Source organism: Gymnoscopelus microlampas (genome assembly GCF_963454915.1).
Source record: "Gymnoscopelus microlampas genome assembly, chromosome: 8".
Taxonomy (NCBI): Eukaryota; Metazoa; Chordata; class Actinopteri; order Myctophiformes; family Myctophidae; genus Gymnoscopelus; species Gymnoscopelus microlampas.
In genome coordinates this window covers 1993801-2018839 of record NC_139945.1, presented here as the reverse complement: position 1 = coordinate 2018839, position 25039 = coordinate 1993801, and the positions used below count along the sequence as shown (strand labels likewise).

General features: G+C 42.2%; 1 protein-coding gene across 1 annotated transcript in view; it reads left to right on the top strand.

Annotated features, from left to right (window-relative positions):
• The window catches only part of blmh (bleomycin hydrolase), an 80969-nt gene that overhangs the window by 49662 nt on the left and 6268 nt on the right, over positions 1–25039 (top strand). The window contains 6 exon segments of the mRNA XM_084065216.1: positions 6581–6736; positions 8158–8316; positions 9819–9886; positions 11221–11365; positions 13174–13177; positions 13180–13239. Of these exon segments, the coding sequence (XP_083921342.1) occupies positions 6581–6736; positions 8158–8316; positions 9819–9886; positions 11221–11365; positions 13174–13177; positions 13180–13239 (592 nt within the window).

Sequence of the window (25039 nt, the reverse complement as noted above, 5' to 3'; positions counted from 1 at the left end):
TCGCATCAAGGCAATCATGTTGTGTTTCTGCATCAAATAGAACTACTATACACCTAATCTAAGATTCCATCAAAGCCAAGCATTTTAACACGACCCTCTCTGGTATTATGTGATGTTTTGTTTGAGCTGTTGGAAATAACCAGGCTACACTTAGGTTGTTAAAGTCCAGATGAAAACAATGCGACTGAAATAATGTGGATAAAACATATTGGATTTATTTTTTTGACCTGGAACGCATTTGTGTCACTTTTTGATTTGAGCTAAAAAGCATTATTTTACACTTTGGGCTATTCAAAAATAGCAGATCTACAAGCTCATAGCGCGGCACCGAGTGCCGCGCTATGAGCTTGTAGATCTGCTATTTTTGAAAAATCGGGAATATGTGTGCAAAATAAATCCTTGAATATATATTGTTTTAAAGCGAACATTTTTGACTCAAATCTTTGCTTCTGGGGGGTCCCTGGAACAACACATTTTGAGATGGGGGTCGGTGGACAAATACATTTTGGGGGTCCTTGACATGAAAAAGTGAGCACCACTGATATAGAAACATACATTTTTCAGAATACTGTTGGGATTTAGAAGACATTTGTATGAGTTAATGGGTTAATGATAATCGATTTTTTAATCAAATCGTGACCCCAATAATCTGAATCGTTTTGATTTGAAAACAAAACTATTTTAATCGAATGGTGACCCCAATAACTGAACCGAATGGTGAGATATCAGAAGATTCACAGCTCTAGTAATTCAGCCAACCTTCAGCGTCTACTAACCTGATTCCACAAAGCTCTTTAGTGCCGTTAAGACCTATTGACTCAGGATGGAAAATCACTTCTGCAACCCCAAGAGTCTAAACCCCAGCCCCCAGGCCAAACACAACCCCTCTGGTTCTTTATTGTTCAGCCAGACACAACATTTCATCTGAGTGGATTCTGCGTGTGTAAATCAGTGAACATAGAACGTGGTGAAATGTAACTGAGGGGGGACCCGACCTCTGGTGGTCCCCAGACCCTACGTTGAGAAACAGTGATGTATAGCAGTGGTTCTCAAACCTTTTCCGGCCGTGACCCCTCCAACATAATCATATTTGAACTGGGGAGAGGGGACCCCCCAAAATAATCATATTTGATCTGGGGGGGGACAAAATGTTTGCCTCTTTCTTATGTTATTTGACAGTTTTTGACCAGTTTTTTTAAGATATAGTTTGTTGATTACTTTTGATGCAGTAATGGTCTTTTTGTCTCCGCCAGCAGACGATGTTTTCGTTCTCGTCCTTCCGCGTGTCCACCAAGCTGACATTGGTCAAGCTTCACGTGACACGTGACAATATGTTGAAAGGGTGTGCTTTGATTGGCTAGCGAGATGCATGATGAAATAGAGGCCTATAAATAGGTGTGTCACTTCAAAAGATCATTTATATCTTTGGAAGTGAGGTAAGACAGGATGAATCAGGAACAGTACTGGCGGAGACCTGTGCACATTTTCTAGTTTCTTTTCTTTTTGGTATGAAAAAGGTCCTTAAATTGTCACTTCACTCCTTAATGCTACTGGCATCAAGGCCCCCTCGGGGTACCGAAGCACAGGTTGAGCACCAACACTCCCATGGAACAAGTATTGTTGGTTCCATGTGCACACCGTCACAGTTACAGACTTAGAACCCCCCTCAAGGAACCCTGAGAGAACCCCCATTGAGGTCAGTTCTCAACTCTTTGTCTCTGTATCTGCCTGTAACAACACCTCTATGCTGAGTCTGTTTCTCAGCTCTGTGTGTTAATCTGGTCCTGATAGGAACAGCATCTGTATTTATGTACCACACCGGTGCAGAGGCTTAGAGAGAGAGAGAGAGAGAGAGAGAGAGAGAGAGAGAGAGAGGCTGTTATTTCACTTTTTTGACGTCAGTATCTGCAATTAATTAACCCATTAAGACCGGGAGAAGCATCTGTGATCATTTTTAGATTTGAGCTAAAAAAAAGCATTATTTTACACTTTGGCTATTTTTGACATTTCTTTAAAAATCTTTGAATACACTTTTTTAACTCAAATCTTTGCTTCTGGAGGACGCTGGAACAACATTATTTTACAAATGTTTGCTTTAGAAAACTAGATCAGCAAAAAGTTTCACGATTTTTCAAAAATAGCAGATCTACAAGCTCATAGCGCTATGAGCTTGTAGATCTGCTATTTTTGAATAGCCAAAGAAATCTGAAAATGATACAGATGCGATCCCGGTCTTAATGGGTTAACCAGCGTGTCCCATTGTTAACCACTTTCAACTCGGCCATGTTGTGAGCTTCTATATTGGCTATTTTTGTGGAAACGTTATAAATGGGGCTTAAGTGGTTAAAATACAATTATGTGTGTTTATTTTTGTTATTTTCTTTGGCGTATCAGTTGGAGAGAGAGAGAGAGAGAGAGAGAGGGACATTCCTGAGATAGCTGTGTGTGTGCTTAGGAGGGCCAGGTTCTGTGTGTACTGTGTAGACCAGGGGTATTCAACTAGATTAGGCAGGGGGCCACAACTGTAAAATAACTTGGAGTCGGGGGCCACACAGCGCAAATGCACGCGCGCGCTAATTCGGGTCTAATTCGGTTCTATTTGACCAATATAAATCAACCTTTTTTCGGGTCTAATTCGGTCTAATTCGGTTCTATTTAAGGTTCTAAGTTAACACATTGGCTGCCAGCTTTTTCAATTTTTACCTACAGCTGGCTGCCAGACTTTTTCAATGAGAAAAAAAAAGCACTTAGGAGCCGAGATACAGATTTTTTAAGTTTTCAGTTACAAGGAAGTGTCTGGGAGTCTAAATCTTCGGAGAATCATATCTCCTTGGTCTTTGGGTTTAAAAAAAAAAAAAACTTTTATTTTGAATTTTTTTTTTTTTTGAAAGAACGCAGATCTGCGTCCTTGGCAGCCAATGTGTTAAGTTCCAATGAAAGATGGCCTTTCAAGAACTAATGAAGGATAAATAATTTGTACTGTTTTAACTTTGATAACATAAATCAAAGTTAAAATAACCGCCGCTCCCCCCCGGCCCGGGCCAAAAGGCCTTTGTCAAACTCGCCACCGGGTCGTCCGTACGCCTAGCCTTGGTCCAGGCATGGCCTGGTGGCCGTTCGTGGCCGCCAGAGTATCCCGCAACAATCGTCCCCTCGGGGTCCTATGCCCCGTCGCGCTCTCTCACGGGGGTCGTCGGCGAGGCCGCGGGCCTTCTGGTGGCGATAAGTGTTATCCTGGGCCGCGGCGGGGCGTGCGGCGCTCGTCGTCTCTGGCGATACGCTTTTTTATAAAACCCATATTTGTTTGTTTGTATTTGTTATGTTGGCAGAACGTGATACGTTCTGTCAACACCCGTCGAGGGCCATCGCCATGCTCTGTTTGAATTAAACAGTCGGATTCCCCTGGTCCGCACCAGTTCTAAGTCAGCTGCTAGGCACCAGCCCGCCGGAGCGACCCCGCCACGAGTGACGAGGGCCCGCGGCGAGTACCGTAGCTGGAGAGATCCGTGAGGATCAAAATACATAGCAAACATAGCCGTTCTACAAGCCCACAACGTGACGGGTTGTGAGGTTTGCAGATTGACTCGTTTTGCCAACCTACTGTACTTTGACCCGTTAAGACCGGGGAAGGCATATGTGTCATTTTAATATTTCTTTGGCTATTCAAAAATAGCAGAACCACAAGCTCATAGCGCGGCACCTTGTATATCTGCTTTTTTTTAATTTGTGCAAATCTTTGAATATATATATATATATATATTATTTTTAAGGCAAACATTGTGAGCTTGTAGATCTGCTATTTTCAAATGGCCGAAATGTATATAGGGCTGAAGTAGTTAATGTATGTTTTGTAATAATAATCAAAATATACAAAGTAACTAGTAACTAAAAGTTTTCAAATTTGTAACTGGGGATTCTACTTAAATCCTGCAGTTTTTTTCTCAAACTTTTTCGTGTCAAGGACCCCCCACAATTATATGTATTTGGCCGCCGATCCCCATCTCAAAATATGTTGTTCCAGGGACCCCCAGATGCAAAGATTTGAGTAAAATTGTACTCAATCCCTTTAAAATATATATATACACATTAAAATATTTGCACAAATGTTCAATATTTTTCAAAAAATAGCCAGAGAAGGACAGATCTCCACCTACTGATAAACGTCTCACGTGGTTAATCGTCATTTTACGTGAACGGTGATCGTGAAGAGGGTTGGAAGCCCTTCTCTCCATGTCGGGCTTTCTACGCCTCTTTAGCCGTCGTAAAATCCACTGTAAACCATGGCCTCTTGTAGCTTATTGCTCTATCAACAGGCATTACTCTACCTGTATACTAGATTGGTCAAGATAGCATTTAATTCACTGGATTGTGGATTGCATCGTTAGGCCTTTGGTGCGTTGGGCAGGTGTTCCATCTTATGTATTATGTATGTATTGGGAGGGTGTTCCAGGTTCAACTTTGTGTGTGTGTGCAGTGGCGTGCACAGACATTTTGAGGGGCAGGTGCTCAAGTAAATTTAATTGTTTTTGTTTACTTGGTCTGCTCTTTTTCCCTCTACACCTATACCTCTTTGCCAAAAATAGCAGATCTACAAGCTCACAACGCCTCGCAGCGCGAGGCGTTGTGAGCTTGTAGATCTGCTATTTTTGGCTAAAGTTCTCCTCAGAAAAGGGATGCTAGGTTTCGAGTGGTTATGGTAAAAAGAAAAATCATATCACATAAAGATTTGGCGGACCCCCTGTAGTAACTCTGAGGACCCCCTAGGGGTCCCGGACCCCCTGTTGAAGACCCCTGCTGTAAACTGAAAAAACTACTTTTTCCCCCTTTTTTTCAAAATGGCACTTCTGGTCAAGAGGGCAAAGGGCAGGTGCTCTAGCACCACCTAGAGTCTATCTGTGCACGTCCCTGTGTGTATAATAATAAATTGTATTTATGTAGCAACTTTCATGACATGAATGCAGCTCAAAGTGCTTTACAGAGCAAAAAGAAAACACAATAATAAAATAAAATAAAGCAGAAGTGCTTTTCAGAAAAGCAGTAATACTTTAACAATAACGCGAAAAGAAGAGCAAAAGCAACATTAAAACCATTTAAAACCAGTAAGACTCCCTAATCGGGAGATAAGCGACCGTAGGTCACATGTATACAGAAGAGGGCTGTAACGGCGATTGGTTCCTAGTTGAAGGAGGGATTGTTTGTGGGGGGCAAGCCCCCGAGTTACGGCATTTTATGTGAGCTGCAGTGGCAGGGGGTCCTCCACTGGGGGCGCCACCACTTTTGCATCCGTTCTGGAGCACCAGGAGTGGGTGGTCCCCGGGAATGCCCCGTGAGCAGCCCCGTTGGGGTGGTCATTTGGTAATTTGTCCACATGTGCTCATTTTTTACACTTGGGGGTCCCCGAGGCAGCTGGGGGTCCCTGGAGCTCCGGGGGTCCTTGGAGGGTGTAGTTTGGCAGGTAAGGAGTGTGTGTGCAAAATGTGGCATGGATCGGGGCAATGGGTGCGGAGATATGAGCAGGGCAAAAGTGTGACGTGTGTGACGGAGTGACGGACGGACACCTGGAGCAGCTTTCTGTAGTAAGTGCGACCTACGGTCTCAATAATGGCCAAAACAAAAAGGCAGTGAATCAAGCAACAGTGAAGACATGAATAACAACACAGAGATTAAAACATTGACCGCCATAGGTTAATCTCATAATGTACTCACCAGTGCCAACGTTTTATTGTTGTTTTTTGTTTTTTTCACGTCGCCATAGACCTTGTTAAAATCCTTACAACTGAGCCGTGCACTGTTTGTAAACATCGTGCAGATCTGCCTCGTTCAAGCAGTGAAAACCACGTGTCAAACGGAATCTCCATGTTGTAGTTAGAACGGTTTATGTTAAACAATGATCGACGAGGAGAAGAAAACAACAAGGAGAAAACTGAGTTTCAGTTTCGTCATTAGAACGAGGCCTGACGGCATCGGAAACAAACGGAATCCCTAATAAGGGCTTTCCGGTGGTGTTACAATGAAATGGTCCGTGTAGAAAATTGAAAAAAAGTTTATTTATTTTTTTGGAAAAAAAGGAAAAAGCACCACGGCCCGAAGGCTACGGGATCGGCGCTTTACAGTTGGATTTATCGGCCCGTAGGCTACGGGACCGGCGGGTAGAGTGTTAAAAAAAGAAAAATCTACTAAAAGCGAGAGAGGTCTTGAGCTGTGCTTTAAAGTTATCCACAGAGGCTGCCTGTCTTAGGTGTCATGGGAGTTTAGTCCACGCTGTCGGCCCGTAGAAGCAGAATGTGGCTATAACTGGAGTAATATGTTCTCTCATCTTAGTTTTAGTTTTAGTTTTTGTTGTAATCTGTCTGGTGTTTTCTTTGGCAGGTTAGAGTAAAGTACATTGCAGTAATCGAGCCGAGAGAAAACACAAAATCGTGGATGAACGTTTTTGCATCGTCCAACGACAGTGGGCAGGTGTTCCATCTTTAACTCCTCTGTGTGTGTGTGTGTGTGTGTGTGTGTGTGTGTGTGTGTGTGTGTGTGTGTGTATGTGTGTGTGTGTGTGTGTGTGTGTGTGTGTGTGTGTGTGGGTCAGGTGTTCCGAGTGGCCAGTGTGTGCCTGGGCAGCCCCCCCGAGAGCATCTGCTGGGAGTACAGAGACAAGGACAAGAACTTCCACCGCATAGGACCCCTCACCCCCCAGGAGTTCTACAGGGAGCACGTCAAGCCCCTGTACAACCTGCAGGACAAGGTACGCACACACACAGGCACACACACACACACACACACACACACACACACACACACACACACACACACACACACAGAGACACACACACACACACACACACACACACACACACACACACACACACACACACACACACACACACACACACACACACACACACACACAGAGACACACACACAGAGACACACACACACACACACACACACACACACACACACACACACACACAGAGACACACACACAGAGACACACACACACACACACACACACACACACACACACACACACACACACACACACACACACACACACACACACACACACACACACACACACACACACGCACAGGTGTGTGTGTGTGTGTGTGCAAATAATGCAGTGTCCATAAGTAAGTTCGGGAGGCCGATAATATCGGACATCCCTAAACCCGTTTCTTTTGTATTGATAATGAACACCTTATTGATCCGGGCTTTTATCAAGCCCACTGTTTTTTTCTATGATTTTGTGGAAAAACGTGAAACGACTGAACAGAACCGCTATCTTTTTTATTGGCCAGTTTTCAGTGTGAGTTTATGGCTGACCATCATTTACAATTAAATGAAGGTGACACAAGTGACACATATTCCTGCCTATCATTAAAACCATTCATTAATAGACCACAGAAGTCCTGACGTCACTCGTTCATCCCCAGGTTGGTAAAATCATGTCTCTATGGAGAATAACATTTGATCATCATAGAATCGTCTCATATAAGAATTGTGGTCCAAAAATAAACAAACTGGCTCTGTGATATTGTCAGGGAGGAGGTTCTGTATAGTTTATGATAGTCAGTCACTTATATTTGATACAGTCTGTTTCTGGCCAAAATGTAACAATTCGGCGGAAGTAACATTATCGTTTTCTCACCGTCAGTTGATGCTTCATATCCGTAAGAGTCAAATCGTCGGGGTCATTTGTTTATTTTTGGAACACAGTTCTTATTTGACGCGATATTAAACACGTCTATGGGGTTCAGAATGGGGGTGGAAAACCACGAACCAGGTAGACAAACCTAGGATGTGTAAATGACGTCAGACTTCGGTGCTCTACAGTATGTGCAATACGTATGAAATGGCTTTATATTATGAATAGTACTGTAATAATTACTATACAGTCTCAGCTCTTTATAAACAGAAAATGCATATGTATTTGTTCTATGATTTTTTTCTCAGTTTTAACAAAAGAATATCACTTGCACTACATTTTATTTAGGCCTTCAAATACACTACTTTTCTAACAGACAGAAGGCAAGTGACCTTTTTAACGACCAACATACTAACATGCTGTTACGCTGCTGTAGTTTTTCACCTGCAAATTGAAAGAAAACTACAAAGTCCAGCCTATGGTCAGAGTGTATTGTATGTATGTGTGTGTGTCCATAGATCTGCCTGGTGAACGACCCCCGACCTCAGAACCCGTACGGGAAGCTGTACAGCGTGGAGTACCTGGGAAACATGGTGGGCGGGCGAAACACCCTGTACAACAACCAGGCCATCACGCTGCTCAAGAAGGCTGCTGCCGAGTCCATCAAGGAGGGAGAGGTGTGTGTGTGTGTGTGTGTGTGTGTGTGTGTGTGTGTGTGTGTGTGTGTGTGTGTGTGTGTGTGTGTGTGTGTGTGTGTGTGTGTGTGTGTGTGTGTGTGTGTGTGTGTGTGTGTGTGTGTGTGTGTGTGTGTGTGTGTGTGTGTGTGTGTGTGTGTGTGTGTGTGCGTGCGTGCGTGCGTGCGTGCGTGCGTGCGTGCGTGCGTGCGTGTGTATGAGACATCAACCTCGTATTGAAAGAAAATGTCATTTTATTGCTGAATTAACCCATTAAAACCGGGAAACCACCTGTCATTTTAGATTTCGTTGGCTATCGACAAATAGCAGATCTACAAGCTCATAGCACGGCACCAAGTGAGCTTGTAGATCTGCATTTTTTTGGAAAAATCGTTAACATTTTTGCAAATCTTTTAATATATTTTTTAAAGTGAACATTTGTAACTCAAATATTTGAGGTCCCTGGAACAACATATTTTACAAATGTTCGCTTTAACCCATTAAGACCTGGAACTGTGTCATTTTTAGATTTGAGCAAAAAAACATTATTTTACACTTTGGGCTATTCAAAAATAGCAGATATACAAGCTCGTAGCGCGGCACCGAGTGCCGCGCTACGAGCTTGTAGATCTGCTATTTTAGAAAAATCTTGAAAATGTGTGCAAATCTTTGAATATATATATTTTTTAAAGCGAACATTTTTAACTCAAATTTTTGCTTCTGGGGGGGTCCCTGGAACAAAATATTTTGATGGGGGTCCGCGGCCAAATACATATCATTTTGGGGGTCCTTGACATGAAAAAGATGGAGCACCACTGATATAGAAACATACGTTTTTCAGAAAACTGTTGAGATTTAGGAGACATGTAGAATCGGCTTCAGGTCTCAATGGGTTAAAAAAATATATACATTCACAAATTTGACCAGTTGCAGACGGGTGCCGTTTGAGGATAATGGTTTGTAGGAGTTGCATTGGTGTGGACTGGGACGTTTGTATCCATGTTCAGTGTGCTTGTACTTATGACATAAAACAGCTGTTTAAATTAATGCCAATTAATGGCACAAATGAAACGCTCCGGGTGCGTACGGACCACTTGTATTGAGAGCTGCTTCTCAACTCTTTTGTTTGTTTCCCATTAAAGAAACCCATTGAGACCTACAAATTCTACAAATACCTTTTAACCCATTCAAGCCGGGAACGCATCCGTGTCATTTTAGATTTCTTTGGCTATTTTTTTTTCCTTCAAAAACAGCAGATCTACAAGCTCATAGCGCAGCACCGAGTGCTTGTAGATCTGCATTATAGAACGTATACAATAATGGTTATAGCAACAAAACAAATAATCGAAAACAAATCCATGTGTAATTTTACACATGGATTCGATGTGTAAATATCAGATCTATAAGCTCAATGTGTTCCCGGATTGAATGGGTGAAGAAATCAATAGTTCCAAGGACCCTCAAAATAATAATAATACTATGTTTTATTTATTCTTTTCTCTCAGGCGGTGTGGTTTGGCTGTGACGTGGGGAAACATTTCCACGGCAAGCTGGGCATCAACGATATGAACGTGTAAGTAATAACACAAGACATGTAAATAACAAGGACTTATGTGTTATGTAATCCACTTTTTAACATTACAATACTCATTAGACCTAGCCCAGGGGTCTTCAACGTTTTCAGGCCAAGGACCCCTTGGCTGAGAGCGAGATAAAGCAGGGACCCCCTCTGTATATTGTATAGAATATCTATTTTTTCATAGATTTCATCGGCAGCTTCATAGACTTGTTTCACAGCACTGTCATGTTGGATTCATGTTAATGTGTGTTTCCAGACATGTAACCAGGCACTTAAACAATACTTAGTATACCTGACCTTTCACTCTGTACTTAGTCTGCTCTTTCCCCCCCCCCTATACTAAACCACTTTGTCGAAAACAGCAGATCTACAAGAATACTACCTCGCAGCGCGAGGCGTTGTGCGCTTGTAGATCTGCTATTTTTGGCTAAAGTTCTCCTCAGAATAGGGACGCTTGGTTGAAGTGATTAATGTAAAAATCACACACAGATTTGGCGAACCCCCTGTAGTAACTCTGAGGACCCCCTAGGGGTCCCGGACGCCCTGTTGAAGACCTCTGACCTAGCCGGTTATACATTGCTAAACGGTTATAAGGGGGTGCACATAACTTTTTGGGTCTAGTACTCAGAAGAGCACCTGGAGATGTGACTTGGCGCGCACCAAATAAATGGTCCCGGACAGTTTTGTCAACGGGGGGGGGGGTTCTGCGCGAGAAGAAAAGGACGCTCTGCTTCCAAATTCCGCCGATTTTCGCCGTTTTTTTTCCTCTCACACCGTTAGGAGAAGCCCCCCCACGGTTGGTGCCCTGTGCTGCGCTGCTTTTATCCGCCAGATTTGGACGTTCACGGCATATTTGGCACCTCTACGACGTGTTCATCAGTGCCTCTAACAGCCGCTGCTGGCTGCAGCGAGGCGATGCGAGGCAAGACTCACACAATCACGTGCAGCATGCGTCCCCTCCCCCTGCGCCTAATGGCTGTACATGGGGCCGACACGTGCTTTAGAGTGATTGTGTGAGTGTGGCTTCAGGAAGTAAATTCCTTGCCTCGATCTCCAGGCTTTTATTTTTTAGTTTTGCTAAAAAATAAAAGCTTGGAAATTCCTGTCCCAGCTGTTGGTACGCAAAAGCGCCTCGTGTCGTCTGATGTGGTGCGCATTATTTATTTTGGGTGAGCATGCGCACCAGTTGTGTGCACCCCTGGTTATAACCGTTTGTGGCACTCCGCGCATGGCTTTTGAAAAACGGAGCGTTTTTGCCACACAATGTGTTAGCAGTAGTATTTTAATGTTTTATAGATCAACTAATCTCTATGAATGTTTCCCTGTAGGTTCAACCATGAGCTAGTGTTTGGTGTGTCTGTGAAGAACCTCTCTAAGGCAGAGAGGCTGATCTATGGAGACTCTCTGATGACACACGCTATGATCCTCACCGCTGTGACCGACAAGGTACACACACACACACGCACACGCACACGCACACGCACACACACACGCACACACACACACACACACACACACACTCATATTGTCGTCAGGCAGAAACTCTCCATATTCTAACCTTTAGTGTTTTTTTCCGTAAATGAATGCTCTTGATCATACTCCAACGTCACACAAAATCATCAGAAGTAGCAGATCTACAAGTTTGAAATGCGACACGTTTCTAGCTTGATCATTTTTTTATTTGAATCCTGAAAACTCACAGTTTTGGACATAATGAGGGTTTCCACCGAACATATACGACCTGCAAAATTAGATGCTGTATACTAGGGGTGTGCCGATATATCGTCCCGCCATACGTTTTCGTGACGATATGTATGGTTTTGGGAAAAAAATATATCGTTTTGAAAAGAAAAAAAAGGGTTAGTCACACTATTGCCCTATTTGCATTCAAAACGGCTATTGTAGCTGAAAAGCTACAAGTTTGCATGTCTGAATAATGCAAAAACAGAATTATTTGTTTGCATTTACTTTTTTTCTCCCCCATATATTTTCATAATAAAAAAGTGCGTATCGTATCGAAATCGTATCGAAGTTGTGAGCCCAATATCGTATCGTGTCGTGAAATTAGTGTACCGGCACACCCCTACTGTATACAGTAGGGGCGGAAATTGGTACCTGACGATTCGATTCCGATTCCGAAGGGCTACGATTCAATTAAGTTGCGATTATTGCGATTCGCGATTCATTTACTTCCATTATCTTTTATTGATAATACAAACTAATGGAAGAGATGTGTCACTGTCAGCTGGAAGGTTATATTTGCCAACATCAACAATTGCAGAAAACCCACAAGAAAACAATCCTTTTTTGTAAAATAATACTGACTTATAACAAAGGCTTCTCAATATTATGATAACCAACCAACATATGGCTGCTGCTCTGTGCAATTAGCCATATGATGAAAACATAATAATGACAATAGATTCATAATCGTCCATGTCCGAATCGCGATTAAAGGACGACTTCACCGCTTTTCAACCTATCTTCATATAATTGGTCCTCACTAATGCTCATGATAAATGGTACCATTTTTTCTACTTGGTCTGTGTCTCATAGGAGACTGTGGACAGTCCAGAAACCTGTCTACCAGTGACATCATCGTTAGGCATGATTTTTTTTCCCATCAAGATTTCACATTTTTTTATTTAGATTTGTATTAACACGAGAACAATGGGATCTTTTATTGCATTGCAACTTTCCAGGAATAGAAAGCCTGCAGTTTCTATTAGCTTGGATTCCCATTGATGATGTCACTGGTAGACAGGACTCTGAACTGTCCACAGCCCTCCTCTGAACACAGACCGAGTAGAAAAAAAATGGTACCATTTTATCATGAGTATTAGTGAGGACAACTTATATGAAGATAGGTTGAAAAGCGGGTGAAGTCGTCCTTTAATTGCTGAATCGATTATATTTTCCACCCCATAGTATACAGTGAAACCCACGCTAACAGGTTCTCTCACATGAATGACGGAAGGTATACACTCGTGTGTGTGTATGCACGCACACACACACGCACACGCGCACAGGCACACGCACACACACACACACACACACACACACACACACACACACACACACACACACACACACACACACACACACACACACACACACAGTGAGTCACTGTGGTGTTTACTCCGCTTTAATCGGCTGGCAGTTTCTTAAATAGTTTTGTCCGTGCAGCTGGTAAGTTAGTCCAGCTGTCAGGAGACTTCTCCTGTTCACTTACTCCTTTCTCTGATTAAACCTCCTCTCTCCTCTCTCCTCTGCTCTCTCAGGATGGTAAGAGGGCTATGAGAAGTGGAGAGTGGAGAACTCTTGGGGAGATGACCGTGGAAACAAAGGTGAGCCCCCCCCCCCCCCCCCCCCCCCCCCCCCCACACACACACACACACACACACACACACACTGCCATACATGTCTGTCTGCTCTACATGTCTGTGTGCAGTGGCGTGCACAGACATTTTGTGGGGCACACACACACGAAATATGTTCAGATGGGGTGTGTGGACAATCCCATATTAATCTGGGGTCTTTGACATGAAAATGTTTGAGAGACACTGGGGTTTTTTAAACAACATTAGGACGCTCCAAACTGACTCAAAACAAGCCTGTACAGAGTGACATTCTACAATAAATAAAGCACATTTTGACAGAAGACAAAAGAGGACAAATAAACCTGGGAGACGCGATGAGGAGGGAGAGAGAGAGAGAGAGAGAGAGAGAGAGAGAGAGAGAGAGAGAGAGAGAGAGAGAGAGAGAGAGAGAGAGAGAGAGAGAGAGAGAGAGAGAGAGAGAGAGAGAGAGAGAGAGAGAGAGAGAGAGAGAGAGAGAGAGAGAGAGAGAGAGAGAGAGAGAGAGAGAGAGAGAGAGAGAGAGAGAGAGAGAGAGAGAGAGAGAGAGATCTGTGTGGAAGGCTGCAGGGCTGCAACAACATTAACCCTAAAACCACTACGTCTGTAATTCATGGCTGGAATTATCGCGCATAAAAGACATTTTGAGATGCATATCATTTTGGGGGTCCTTGACATGAAAAAGTTTGAAAACCACTGATTATAGTATTTAATAAAAATAAAAAATAGGATTTAGAAGATATAAGCAAAGATATGAGTTAAACATTTTCGCTTAAAAAAAAAAAAAAGATTTGCACAAATGTTCATGATTATTCAAAAATAGCAGATCTACTATAGCAGACACAAAGGAGACACAAAGAGTGTCCTTTGTGTCTCCTACCGGAACTGCTGCCAACCGGTCCCCTGTTCATCACATTATTCATTGATTATTAGGAATGCGACAAAAACTAAAAATGGGGTGACTAATCCATAGATTTTTTGTTTTGTTTTGGGTGAACTATCCCTTTAAGGTCCTAGTTAAAGTTTTGGTATTACAATAAAAAAAAAAATTGCACGTTTTTATTTTTTTATTTGTTGTTTACATATTGTTTTATATTACTGTTATAATAACAGCCAAACTGTTATTATACTTGTAATATCCACTTGTAATATCCTCACGGTCCTACACCGGTCCCAGACCCACATGTTGAGAATCACTGTTTTTAGACTTAATAAAACAGACCTTTTTCTTTTCTTTTTTTTCCCCTACTAGTGACTCCTCTATGCTTTGTTTTTGTATTCCTCATTCACCGTAAAAGGAATGTTCTCCAGAACCCCAAACGTTCTCCTTGTGTTCCAGCCAGCAAGGCTTGAGTTATAGATATAAAACAAAAAGTCACTTTTTGTGGGGGAGTGAATTACTACTTTATAAGTGTTTAACTCATTCAGCCCGGGAACGCTGTCTGTGTCACTTTAGATTCGAGCTATTTAAACCATTCTTTCATACTTTTTGGCTATTCAAAAAAAATAGCAGACCTACAAGCTCATAGCGCGGCACCGAGTGCCGCGCTATGAGCTTGTAGATCTGCTATTTTTTGGGAAAAATTGTGAAAATGTGTGCAAATATTTGAATATATATATATATATATCTTTTTAAAGTGAACATTTGTAACTCAATTTTTCGCTTTTGGGGGTCCCTGGAAAAACATATTCTGCGATGGGGGGTCCACGGCCAAATACGTATCATTTTGGGTGGTCCTTGACGTGAAAAAAGTTTGAGAACCACTGATATTAAAGCAACATAAGTGTTTTTTTTAACAGTTAGGATTTAGAAGACATTTGTAGAATCCCCCTGAAGCAAAGATTTGAGTTACAAATGTTCGCTTAAAAAAACATATATTCAAAGATTTGCACACATTTTCAGGATTTTTCCTGAGTGCCGCGCTATGAGCTTGTAGATCTGCTATTTTTGGAAAATCGTGAACATTTGTGCAAATCTTTGATTATATATATATATATATATATATATATATATATATATATATATATATATATATATATAATTTTATTTTTTTAAAGCGAACATTTGTAACTCTTTTTTCTGCTTCTGGGGGTTATAGCAACATAAGTGTTTTTTTTTTTTTAAACTGTTAGGATTTAGAAGACATTTGTAGAATCCCCGAGAAGCAAAGATTTGAGTTACACATATTTGCTTAAAAAACATATATATTCAAAGATTTGCACACATTTTCGCGATTTTTCAAATCGGCACTCGGTGCCGCGCTATGAGCTTGTAGATCTGCTATTTTTTTTTTTTTTTTATAGCTCAAATACATCTAAAAACAATGACACAGATGCGTTCCCGGTCTCACTGTGTTAAACTCTCCCCTCCGGCTTGTTTTAATACTTTTATTATTCCTCTCTCCTGGACGAGGACGGGCTTGGTGGTGAGGGGGGCTCTAACTTTGTGTTGCGCCCCCCGGCCCGGCCCGTCCCGCTACGCCACCAGATTGATGGCTATGTGTGTGCGTCCGTGGCACTGCTCCTACTTTTACACAGCCCTGGGTAAATATTGAGCAAACGGGCCTCCGAGGGGGCGAGGGGGGGGGAACTCTGACGGGACATTTATAGAATCCCCCAGAAGCACAGATTTGACTTACACGCAGAGGTCTTCAACAAGGTGTCCGGGGACCCTTAGGGGGTCCTCAGAGTTACTACAGGGGGGTCCGCCAAATCTTTGTGTGATATGATTTTTTTTTTTTTTACATTAACCACTTGAACCCTAGCATCACCTTTCTGAGGAGCTCACAACGCCTCGCGCTTGGCAAAGAGGTGTTTGGTTTAGATCCACAAGGTTTTATCCACAAGCTTGTAGATCTGCTATAAACATATTTATATTATATATTCTGTAAACATTTTAACAAACAGAAACCTGGCACCGAATATTTTCAGATGGGGGGATGAAAGATGAAAATGTTTGAGAAACACTGCTTTATACAATAATTCAACTTAACCCATTAAGACCTGGCAAACGCATCTGTGTCACTTTAGGTTTCTTTGGCTATTCAAAAACAGCAGATCTACAAGCTCATAGCGCGGCACCGAGTGCCGCGCTATGAGCTTGTAGATCTGCTATTTTTGAAAAATCGTAAAAAAAAATATTTTTTTTTTTTTTCAAAACTCTGTTAGCATTTAGAAAACATTCTAAGAATCGGACTCAGGCCTTAATGGGTTAAACAATTAGGAAACGAGCCCAAATAAACAAACTACACTTCAGAAACATGCCCCTCCCCCCAAAAAAATTAAACCAGCCACTACCAATATTTGCGACATTACAGAAAAGGAAGAAAAAAAACAAGACCAGAGTTGCTTATAATAAGAGGACTTGGCAACACTGGTCCTGCTCTCTCTGAGAGAGACGAGGTGTTATGGTTCCCATAGCCGGGGGGATTCCCTGGTTGAGGGCTCACGTTACCGTCGCCTGTCAGAAAGCATATTTATGTATTTAAGAAGGTTTTACGTTATGAGAGTAGAGAGGACACACACAGCAGCGGTACAGGTTCTTGGCCCGTAACGCGGGGCTATTTGAAGGACTTGTATTAATACGTTCTCTTAACCCATTAACACATTGAGTGCCAGGGGTTTTTCAAAACAGGGTACCTCCAGTGCCTGGATTTTTAACCATTTTTTAACCTTTTTCAAGTAGTCACAAAACATTTTCAGTGATCACCGTCCTCACGGTGATCCCCTCATTACACACATAGAGGTCTCGTACAATCCGGGGAAAAAGATTAAAAACATTAGGTAATCCGTTCCATAGTTGCAGCCAGTTGAAAACAGTCAAATTAACATTGTAAAAACAAAAAGTACACAGGAGCCGAGATACAGGCTTTTGAAGTCATAAGTTAAAGGTACTGTAGGCGGGTAAGTGATTTGCAATTATTCAAATAATTGCAAAATGGGTCTATGTTCTGATAGTGCTCGTTACTATAGAGTGTCCTGTCCATATAAGGAGTCTCCTTGTCTCTCCAGCTCTTTATTAAACAGAAAATGCATTTTCGTTTCAGTTTCAGTTTCATTTCCAATTTTATCCAATCAGGATAGAGAACTCAATCAGGATATAGATTAAACAAGTGAAATTGGAAGTGATGACACTAAGAAATGAGCAGGCAAAATTAGAGCTGGAACACTATAAAAATGAAGCTTAAAAATGGGTACTTTCTCCTGATTGGCTGAGATTTTGACACCTACCAGAAAATGTATTTCTGTTTATTAAAGAGCTGGAGAGACGGGGAGACTCCTGTTACTGAACAAACACTCTATAGCAATGATTACTATCACAATATAGTGCTTTAATACTTTAACCTTTAAAAAAAATACTTTTTGTTTTAACCCAAAAATATCACTTACCCTACCTTTAACAAGGAAGTGGATTGGAGTCTAAATCTTCGTAAAATGATATCTCCTGGTGCTGTGAAGGAAAAAAATAAAATTTGAATTCATATTTTTTCCCAAAAACGGCCATAACCGTTTTTGGCACACCCTGTTTGGATTATGAAAAACGGTCCGGACCGTTTTTGGCACTCAATGTGTTAAAGACCTGAGGCCGTTTTCTGAAAAACGTATGTTGCTATAATATCAGTGGTGCTCAAACGTTTTTATGTCAAGGACCCCCAAAATGATATGCATTTGGCCGCGGACCCCCCCGTCTCAAAATATTGTATTGCAGGGACCCCCAGAAACAAAGATTTTAGTTAAAATAGGGGTGTGCCGATGAGACATTTTGGCCGATATCGACATCCGATATAATATATTGCTGTTATGGCCGATAACTGATTATAACCAAAAAAACTGTTTTATCCAGTCTGAAAAACGTGTGTAAACACTGCATTTGAAAAAGCAATGCCTGTTTATTCCAAATGATTTTATATTATCATCTGGATAATCCCCAGAGCAAAAAAACATTTGTGTCTGCAAAAAGTACCAGTGACAACAGCTTAGAAACTTGGCAAATATCATTGATGTGAAGAATAAAAAGTTTGGGTCCCAATACTGACCCCTGGGAGACGCCACAAGCAATGTCCAAATGATTTGAGCTGTATTTGCCCAGCTTCACAAACTGTTGACGTCTGTCCAAATAACTTTGTTTTAATCCAGTCTACTGCAATGCCTCTAATACCAATTTTCTCCAGTTTGTTTATTAATATGTTGTGATAGATGGTGTCAAAAGCTTTTTTTAGGTAAGTTAATATTCCAATTGCATCTGTGATTCTTTCAATGGATTCCATCAATGCCTGAGATGTTGATCTGTTAGTTCTAAAACCATATTGACTCTCTGAGAGTAGGCTACATTAAATCTTTACAAAAAAAGACTCTAGTCTGTACAAAAAGTTTCTCCAGTAGGCCTATCATTGAAAATTGTGACCAATTGGTTCCATTTGGACACTGAATTACAGACCCATAAGGGTCCATTTGGTTTGTACACTCTGAGTTACAGACCCATATAAGGGTCCATTTGGTTCGATTTGTACACTCTGAGTTACAGACCCATAAGGGTCCATTTGGTTCCTAACTACCCATCATTTAGCTGGGGATCCCCGGACCCCACTTTTAGAACCACTGTCCTACACTGTGTGTGTGTGTGTGTGTGTGTGTGTGTGTGTGTGTGTGTGTGTGTGTGTGTGTGTGTGTGTGTGTGTGTGTGTGTGTGTGTGTGTGTGTGTGTGTGTGTGTGTGTGTGTGTGTGTGTGTGTGTGTGTGTCCGTCTGTCTGTCTGTCTGTCTGTGCGCACACTTAATAGCATACATTTGTTTGTTGTTACTTGTTAGCACTCAGCACTCATTAGCATGCTCTGTGAATGAGAGGCAGCACGCACGTCGGTACACCATGTGAAACCAACACATATCCCCCGCCCACACACACACACACACACACACACACACACACACACACACACACACACACACACACACACACACACACACTACTCTTGAGTGCTGCAGCAGCAGCAGTGATACACAGAGGCAATCATCGGCTGTTCACATCGGCGCAATGTTGATATGGGACCGATACAGATGAATTAAAAAACAACTATATCCGCCGATTTATATCTGTTGGCCGATATATCGCACATCCCTAGTTAAAAATGTTCGCTTTAAAAGATATGTCTATATTCAAAGATTTGCACAAATGTTCCCGATTAAAAAGAACATGCAGATCTACAGTGGGGCAAAAAAGTATTTAGTCAGCCACCATTGTGCAAGTTCTCCCACTTAAAAAGATGAGAGGCCTGTAATTTTCATCATAGTTATACATCAACTATGAGAGACAAAATTAGGGGGAAAAATCCAGAAAATCACATTGTCTGATTTTTAAATAATTTATTTGCAAATTATGAGGAAAATAAGTATTTGGTCAATAACAAAAGTTCATCTCAATACTTTGTTATATACCCTTTGTTGGCAATGACAGAGGTCAAATGTTTTCTGTAAGTCTTCACAAGGTTACCACGCACTGTTGCTGGTATGTTGACCCATTCCTCCACGCAAGATCTCACCCCGTAGGATCAATTTCTTTTTCTTTTTTTTTAAGAACGGTGAGCAAAAATCCCAGAACCACACGGGGGAACTTAGTGAATGACCTGCAGAGAGCTGGGACCAAAGTAACAAAGGCTACCATCAAATACTTTTTTGCCCCACTGTACAAGCTCATAGCGCGGCACTCGGACACATGGACACGTGTCCGTGAATCTCTTCCACTGCTTGAAGCGCCAAGATGGCCGCTCCTCATATCTCTTCTTCTTCTTCTTCTTCTTCTTCTTCTTCTTCTTCTTCTTCTAACGGAGGGTGGTCAAGCCTTTCCCTAAAGACAAATAACGGGCTCTCTAAAACACACATAAACAGTCACACGGCCTCCATGCCACCCAGAAACGCCGTTTCCAGGAATGGAACACGTACATACCGGCGCGGTACGCACACAAACACACACCCAACCGAGCAGCGGGCAGTTTACTGTCCTTGGAAACACACACACACAGACACACACACACACACACACACACATGCACGCGCGCACACAGGGTGTTGTTTTGAGCTTTGGGCGCGTCCCTGCGGTCGCCGTGATGTCATGGACGTGTCCACGTGTCAGAGGGGTGGGGGTGGTGGGGGGGTGGGGGTTGGGGAGAGAGCAACAAGGCAGAAGGTAAAATCCCATGGATTAAACTTCTCAGTTGAGACCTGAAGCCGATTCTACATGTCTCCTAAATCTCAACAGTTTTCTGAAAAAACGTATGTTTCTGGTGCTCAATCTTTTTCATGTCAAGGACCCCCAAAATTATATGTATTTGGCCGCGGACCCCCATCAAAATATTTTGTTACAGGGACCCCCCAGAAGCAACGATTTGAGTTAAAATGTTCTCTTTAAAAATATATATATTCAAAGATTTGCACACATTTTCACGATTTTTCAAAAATAGCAGATCTACAAGCTCATAGTGCGGCACTCGGTGCCGCGCTATGAGCTTGTAGATCTGCTATTTTTGAATAGCCTAAAGTGTAAAATAATGCTTTTTAGCTCAAATCTAAAAATGACACAGTTCCAGGTCTTAATGGGTTAAAAAAAAAGTTTTCAAATATTTTCAAAAATAGCAGATGTACAAGCTCGCCACGTGGCACAAAGTGACACGCTGTGAGCTTGTACATCTGCTATTTTTGAACAGCCAACGTGTAACATGTCCACGTGTCAACGAGGAGGGGGGTGGGGCTCTTGTTTTATGGACGCCAGAGAGAGTGCAAAAGGCCCCACGGTAAAACATCCCACGGATTAAAGTCCTCAGTCAATCGCCACCGACCCATTTAAAAGTAATTTGGATGCCATAGAAGTCAGCACGTCTTCTATGGCAAGTGGTTCTCACACTTTGTTCATGTCAAGGACCCCCAAATCCATATATATTCGGCCGTGGAAGATTTGAGTGAAAAAAAGCACATTTACAAAAAAAATATTTTTTTCAATATTTTTCAAATATTTTCATAAATAACAGACATACAAGCCCGCAGTGCGGCACAAAATAAAATAACTGATATGTCTGAGACGTCATCTTAAAGCTTTGGGTGATCAGCTGATATTTTATTTTACTCTCTTGTCCTGGGAGTACAATGCAAATACAAATCGAGTACAATACAAATCTTTTTGAAAATAGCAGATCTACAAGCTCACAATGCGTCGCATCGCGACGCATTGTGAGCTTGTAGATCGGCTATTTTCGAATGGCCGAAACGTATACAGGGCTGAAGTGGTTTTGTAATAATAATCAAAATCTACAAAGTAACTTAAGTTTTCAAATAATTGTAGTTGAATAAAAGTACAATATTTTCCTCTGAGATGTTTTTCCTGATATTCAGTTGATTTGAAGGCAGTGGATCAACACCTGTGTGGCCCTGTTTGAAGAATGAAACCAGTTGACCACAGTTCCTCTGGCCATTGTTTGACCGTACTGTGTAAATAAAGAGTGTGGCACATTTTAATTAATATTTAAAATTATTTAGCACAATGTGTGAGTACACATGCCCTGGGTGTTTATCTTATCGTCAAAATGAAGACGTTGGCATCATTTTAATTAATGATTAAATTATGGGTGTTTATCTATGAAAACACACATGCACCCACGCACGCACGCACGCACGCACGCACGCACGCACGCACGCACGCACACACACACACACACACACACACACACACACACACACACACACACACACACACACACACACACACACACACACACACACACACACACACACACACAGCAAATGATATTCTGATGACTCAGCTATAGTTCATTTTACACAGTGGAAGAACATAAATCCTCATAAATTCATTCAGATTTCAATAACATGTTATTGATACTAGTATGATATGGATTAGGATTACAGCAAAACTGCATGCACACTCCCTGGATGCCAGAGCAGAATCTCTGCCCCATAATCTTTCAGGTCGGCCTGTTATAGCGCCACCAGGAGGCCGATGTTTTACTCTTACAGATTTTGTCCAAACATCACGCAAATCGGTACACAGTGTCTCTATAGTTATTAAACCAAACCGGTCCAAACTAAGATTTTTCATATTCCATCCTGATTGGCTAAGATTGGCTTCGAAGGTTTGCAGGAGTGCTCCGTTTTGAACAAAATGCCTCAAATCGTGAACACAGCGTGCGATTGCCGTGAAACTTTGCACGCACATCCCCACTATGCCGAGGAAGAAATGCCACCCTACTTATTTCAAATCCGCCTTATGGTGGCACCATAACAGGCCGATATGCGTTTTTACCTATAACTGGAAAAAATCGGCGCGAAACTTTGCACTCACACTCCCTAGAGGAGTGAGACGTTATTCCATTATGAACTGTTATTACAGTATCAGCCTCTACGTAAGGTTCTTAATGCAACACTGTATTAAGGATAAGGATAATTCCTTTTAACAGGTTGTTCATGAAAGTCCTTGCGGTCTTGTTTCCAATGAGAACCTGTGAGCAATTAGGGGTTAAGAGTCTTGCTCAGGGACATTATTTCATTTCATCGACACATATGCTGGCCTGGCCTGGAATCGAACCTGGGGCAACCAGGGCCTCTGGCTCCCTAGGCGGGCTCACTAACCACTCAGCTATGGCCGCCCCCTTACATTATGCAAAAAATATTACGTTATGCACTCATGGTTTTATTACATTATGAACTTTTATTACATTTAGTTTTATTACATTATGAGCCGTTATTACATTATGAGCTGATTATTGTCTCCGCCAGGCCGAAAGGCATGGCGAGAGAGTATGTTTTACCCCCTGTCCGTCCGTCTGTGTGTCCGTCTGTGTATCCGTCCGTGTGTCCGTCTGTGTATCCGTCCGTGTGTCCGTCCGTGTGTCCGTCCGTGTGTCCGTCCGTGTGTCCGTCCGTGTGTCCGTCCGTGTGTCCGTCCGTCCGTTCTGTGTTTTAGCAGCTAATCTCCGGCACCGTTGGCCCGGTCGCTCCGAAACTGTGCACACACACTCCCTGGATGCCAATTCAGAACCTCTGCCCCAAATCTTTCACATGGGCCTGTTATAGCGCCACCAGGAGGCCGATTTGTGCAAAACCCACTTACTCCTACAGATTTCATCCAAACGTCATGCAAATCGGTACACAGTATCTCTATAGTCATGTGATCAACACGGATCTGTCCGATTTCCCATATTCCATCCTCATTGGCTATGGTTGGCTTCCAAAGTTTGCAGGATTGGTCCATTTTGAACAAAATGCCTCAAATCATGAACGCAGCATGCGATTTCCGTGAATTTTCAGACGCACATTCCCACTAGGCCGAGGAAGAAATGACACCCTTTTCACATTGGCCTGTTATAGCGCCACCAGCAGGTCTAATTTAGCAAAACACATTTTTGGAACAAAATGCCTCAAATCATGAATGCAGTGTCCGATTGCCGTGATAGGCCTAAGAATAAATGGCATCCTTTTCACATTGGCCTGTTATAGCGCCACCAGGAGGCCACAATAACCTACCTGACCTGGCGGAGACCTGTGCTCTGAGGAACACTTTTTCTAGTTACATTATGAGTTGCTACAGCGTGTCGTCACACAAACGGAACACAAAGAACGGAAGGCTTACATTTCACCCCAAACTTCTGTCCAACTCTCCATGTGTGTGCGTCTCTGTTGCCATAGACACACACACACACACACGCGCGCGCACACACGCACACACACACACACACACACACATGCACGTATGCATACACAAGCCTAATTGTGATTAATTAATTGGGCTTGTGGCCACGTCCACGTCAGGAAAAAGGCATTAGAGTCTGTTAACAGGACTTCCTCCTGGAACACGCCACACAACCATTTCATAACCGACCCAGACACGCTCTCTCTCTCCTACTACTTTTACTCCACTACAATTATTGGACAACTTTTAGTTACTAGTTACTTGGTAGATTAGTTTGATTAGTGTTACAATTAACCACTTCAGCCCTGTAAACATTTCGGCCATTTGAAAACGGCAGATCTACAAGCTCACAATGTGTCCCATCGTGACACATTGTGAGCTTGTAGATCTGTTATTTTGCAAATGATTTGATCTGCATAATGAGTACTTTTACTTTTAGTACATTTTGATGCCAATACCTTTGTACTTTCACTCAAGTGCATGTTGTATACCGATTTTGAATGTCTTTGCGTTGCAATATTGAATCTTTTACTTAAGTAAAACATTTGAGTACTTTTTTCCCACCACTTTATACAACTGCTATACTAGTGAGGACATCAGATCTTTGCCTAGTGAAATACTGAGTATAAACCAGGCATAATTAATAACCCTACGTCTTAAACCTGACCTCTAAAGCTCTAATCCTAGCCTGAACCTTTTCCTAATTGTCTAAACATATGTATTTGTTTAACCATACAACAACAACCACACACACACACACACACACACACACACACACACACACACACACACACACACACACACACCCCGAAAGTCACACATTGTACGCTCATAGTCGTGCCACCGTTTGACGTAATGGGGGTGGTGCAGGGTGGGGCAGGGTGTGGGGGTGCAGAGGTGATAGCAGAAGTGTGAGTGTGTTAACTCGTTAAGACCGGGAACGCATCTGTGTCAATTTCTTTGGGCTATTCAAAAAAAATTGCAGATATACTTGTAGATCTGCTCTTTTATGAACAATCGTGAACATTTGGTGCAAATCTTTAAAACAATTCATGTTTTTTTTTTTTAAAGAGAACATGTGTAACTCAAATCCTTGCTTTTG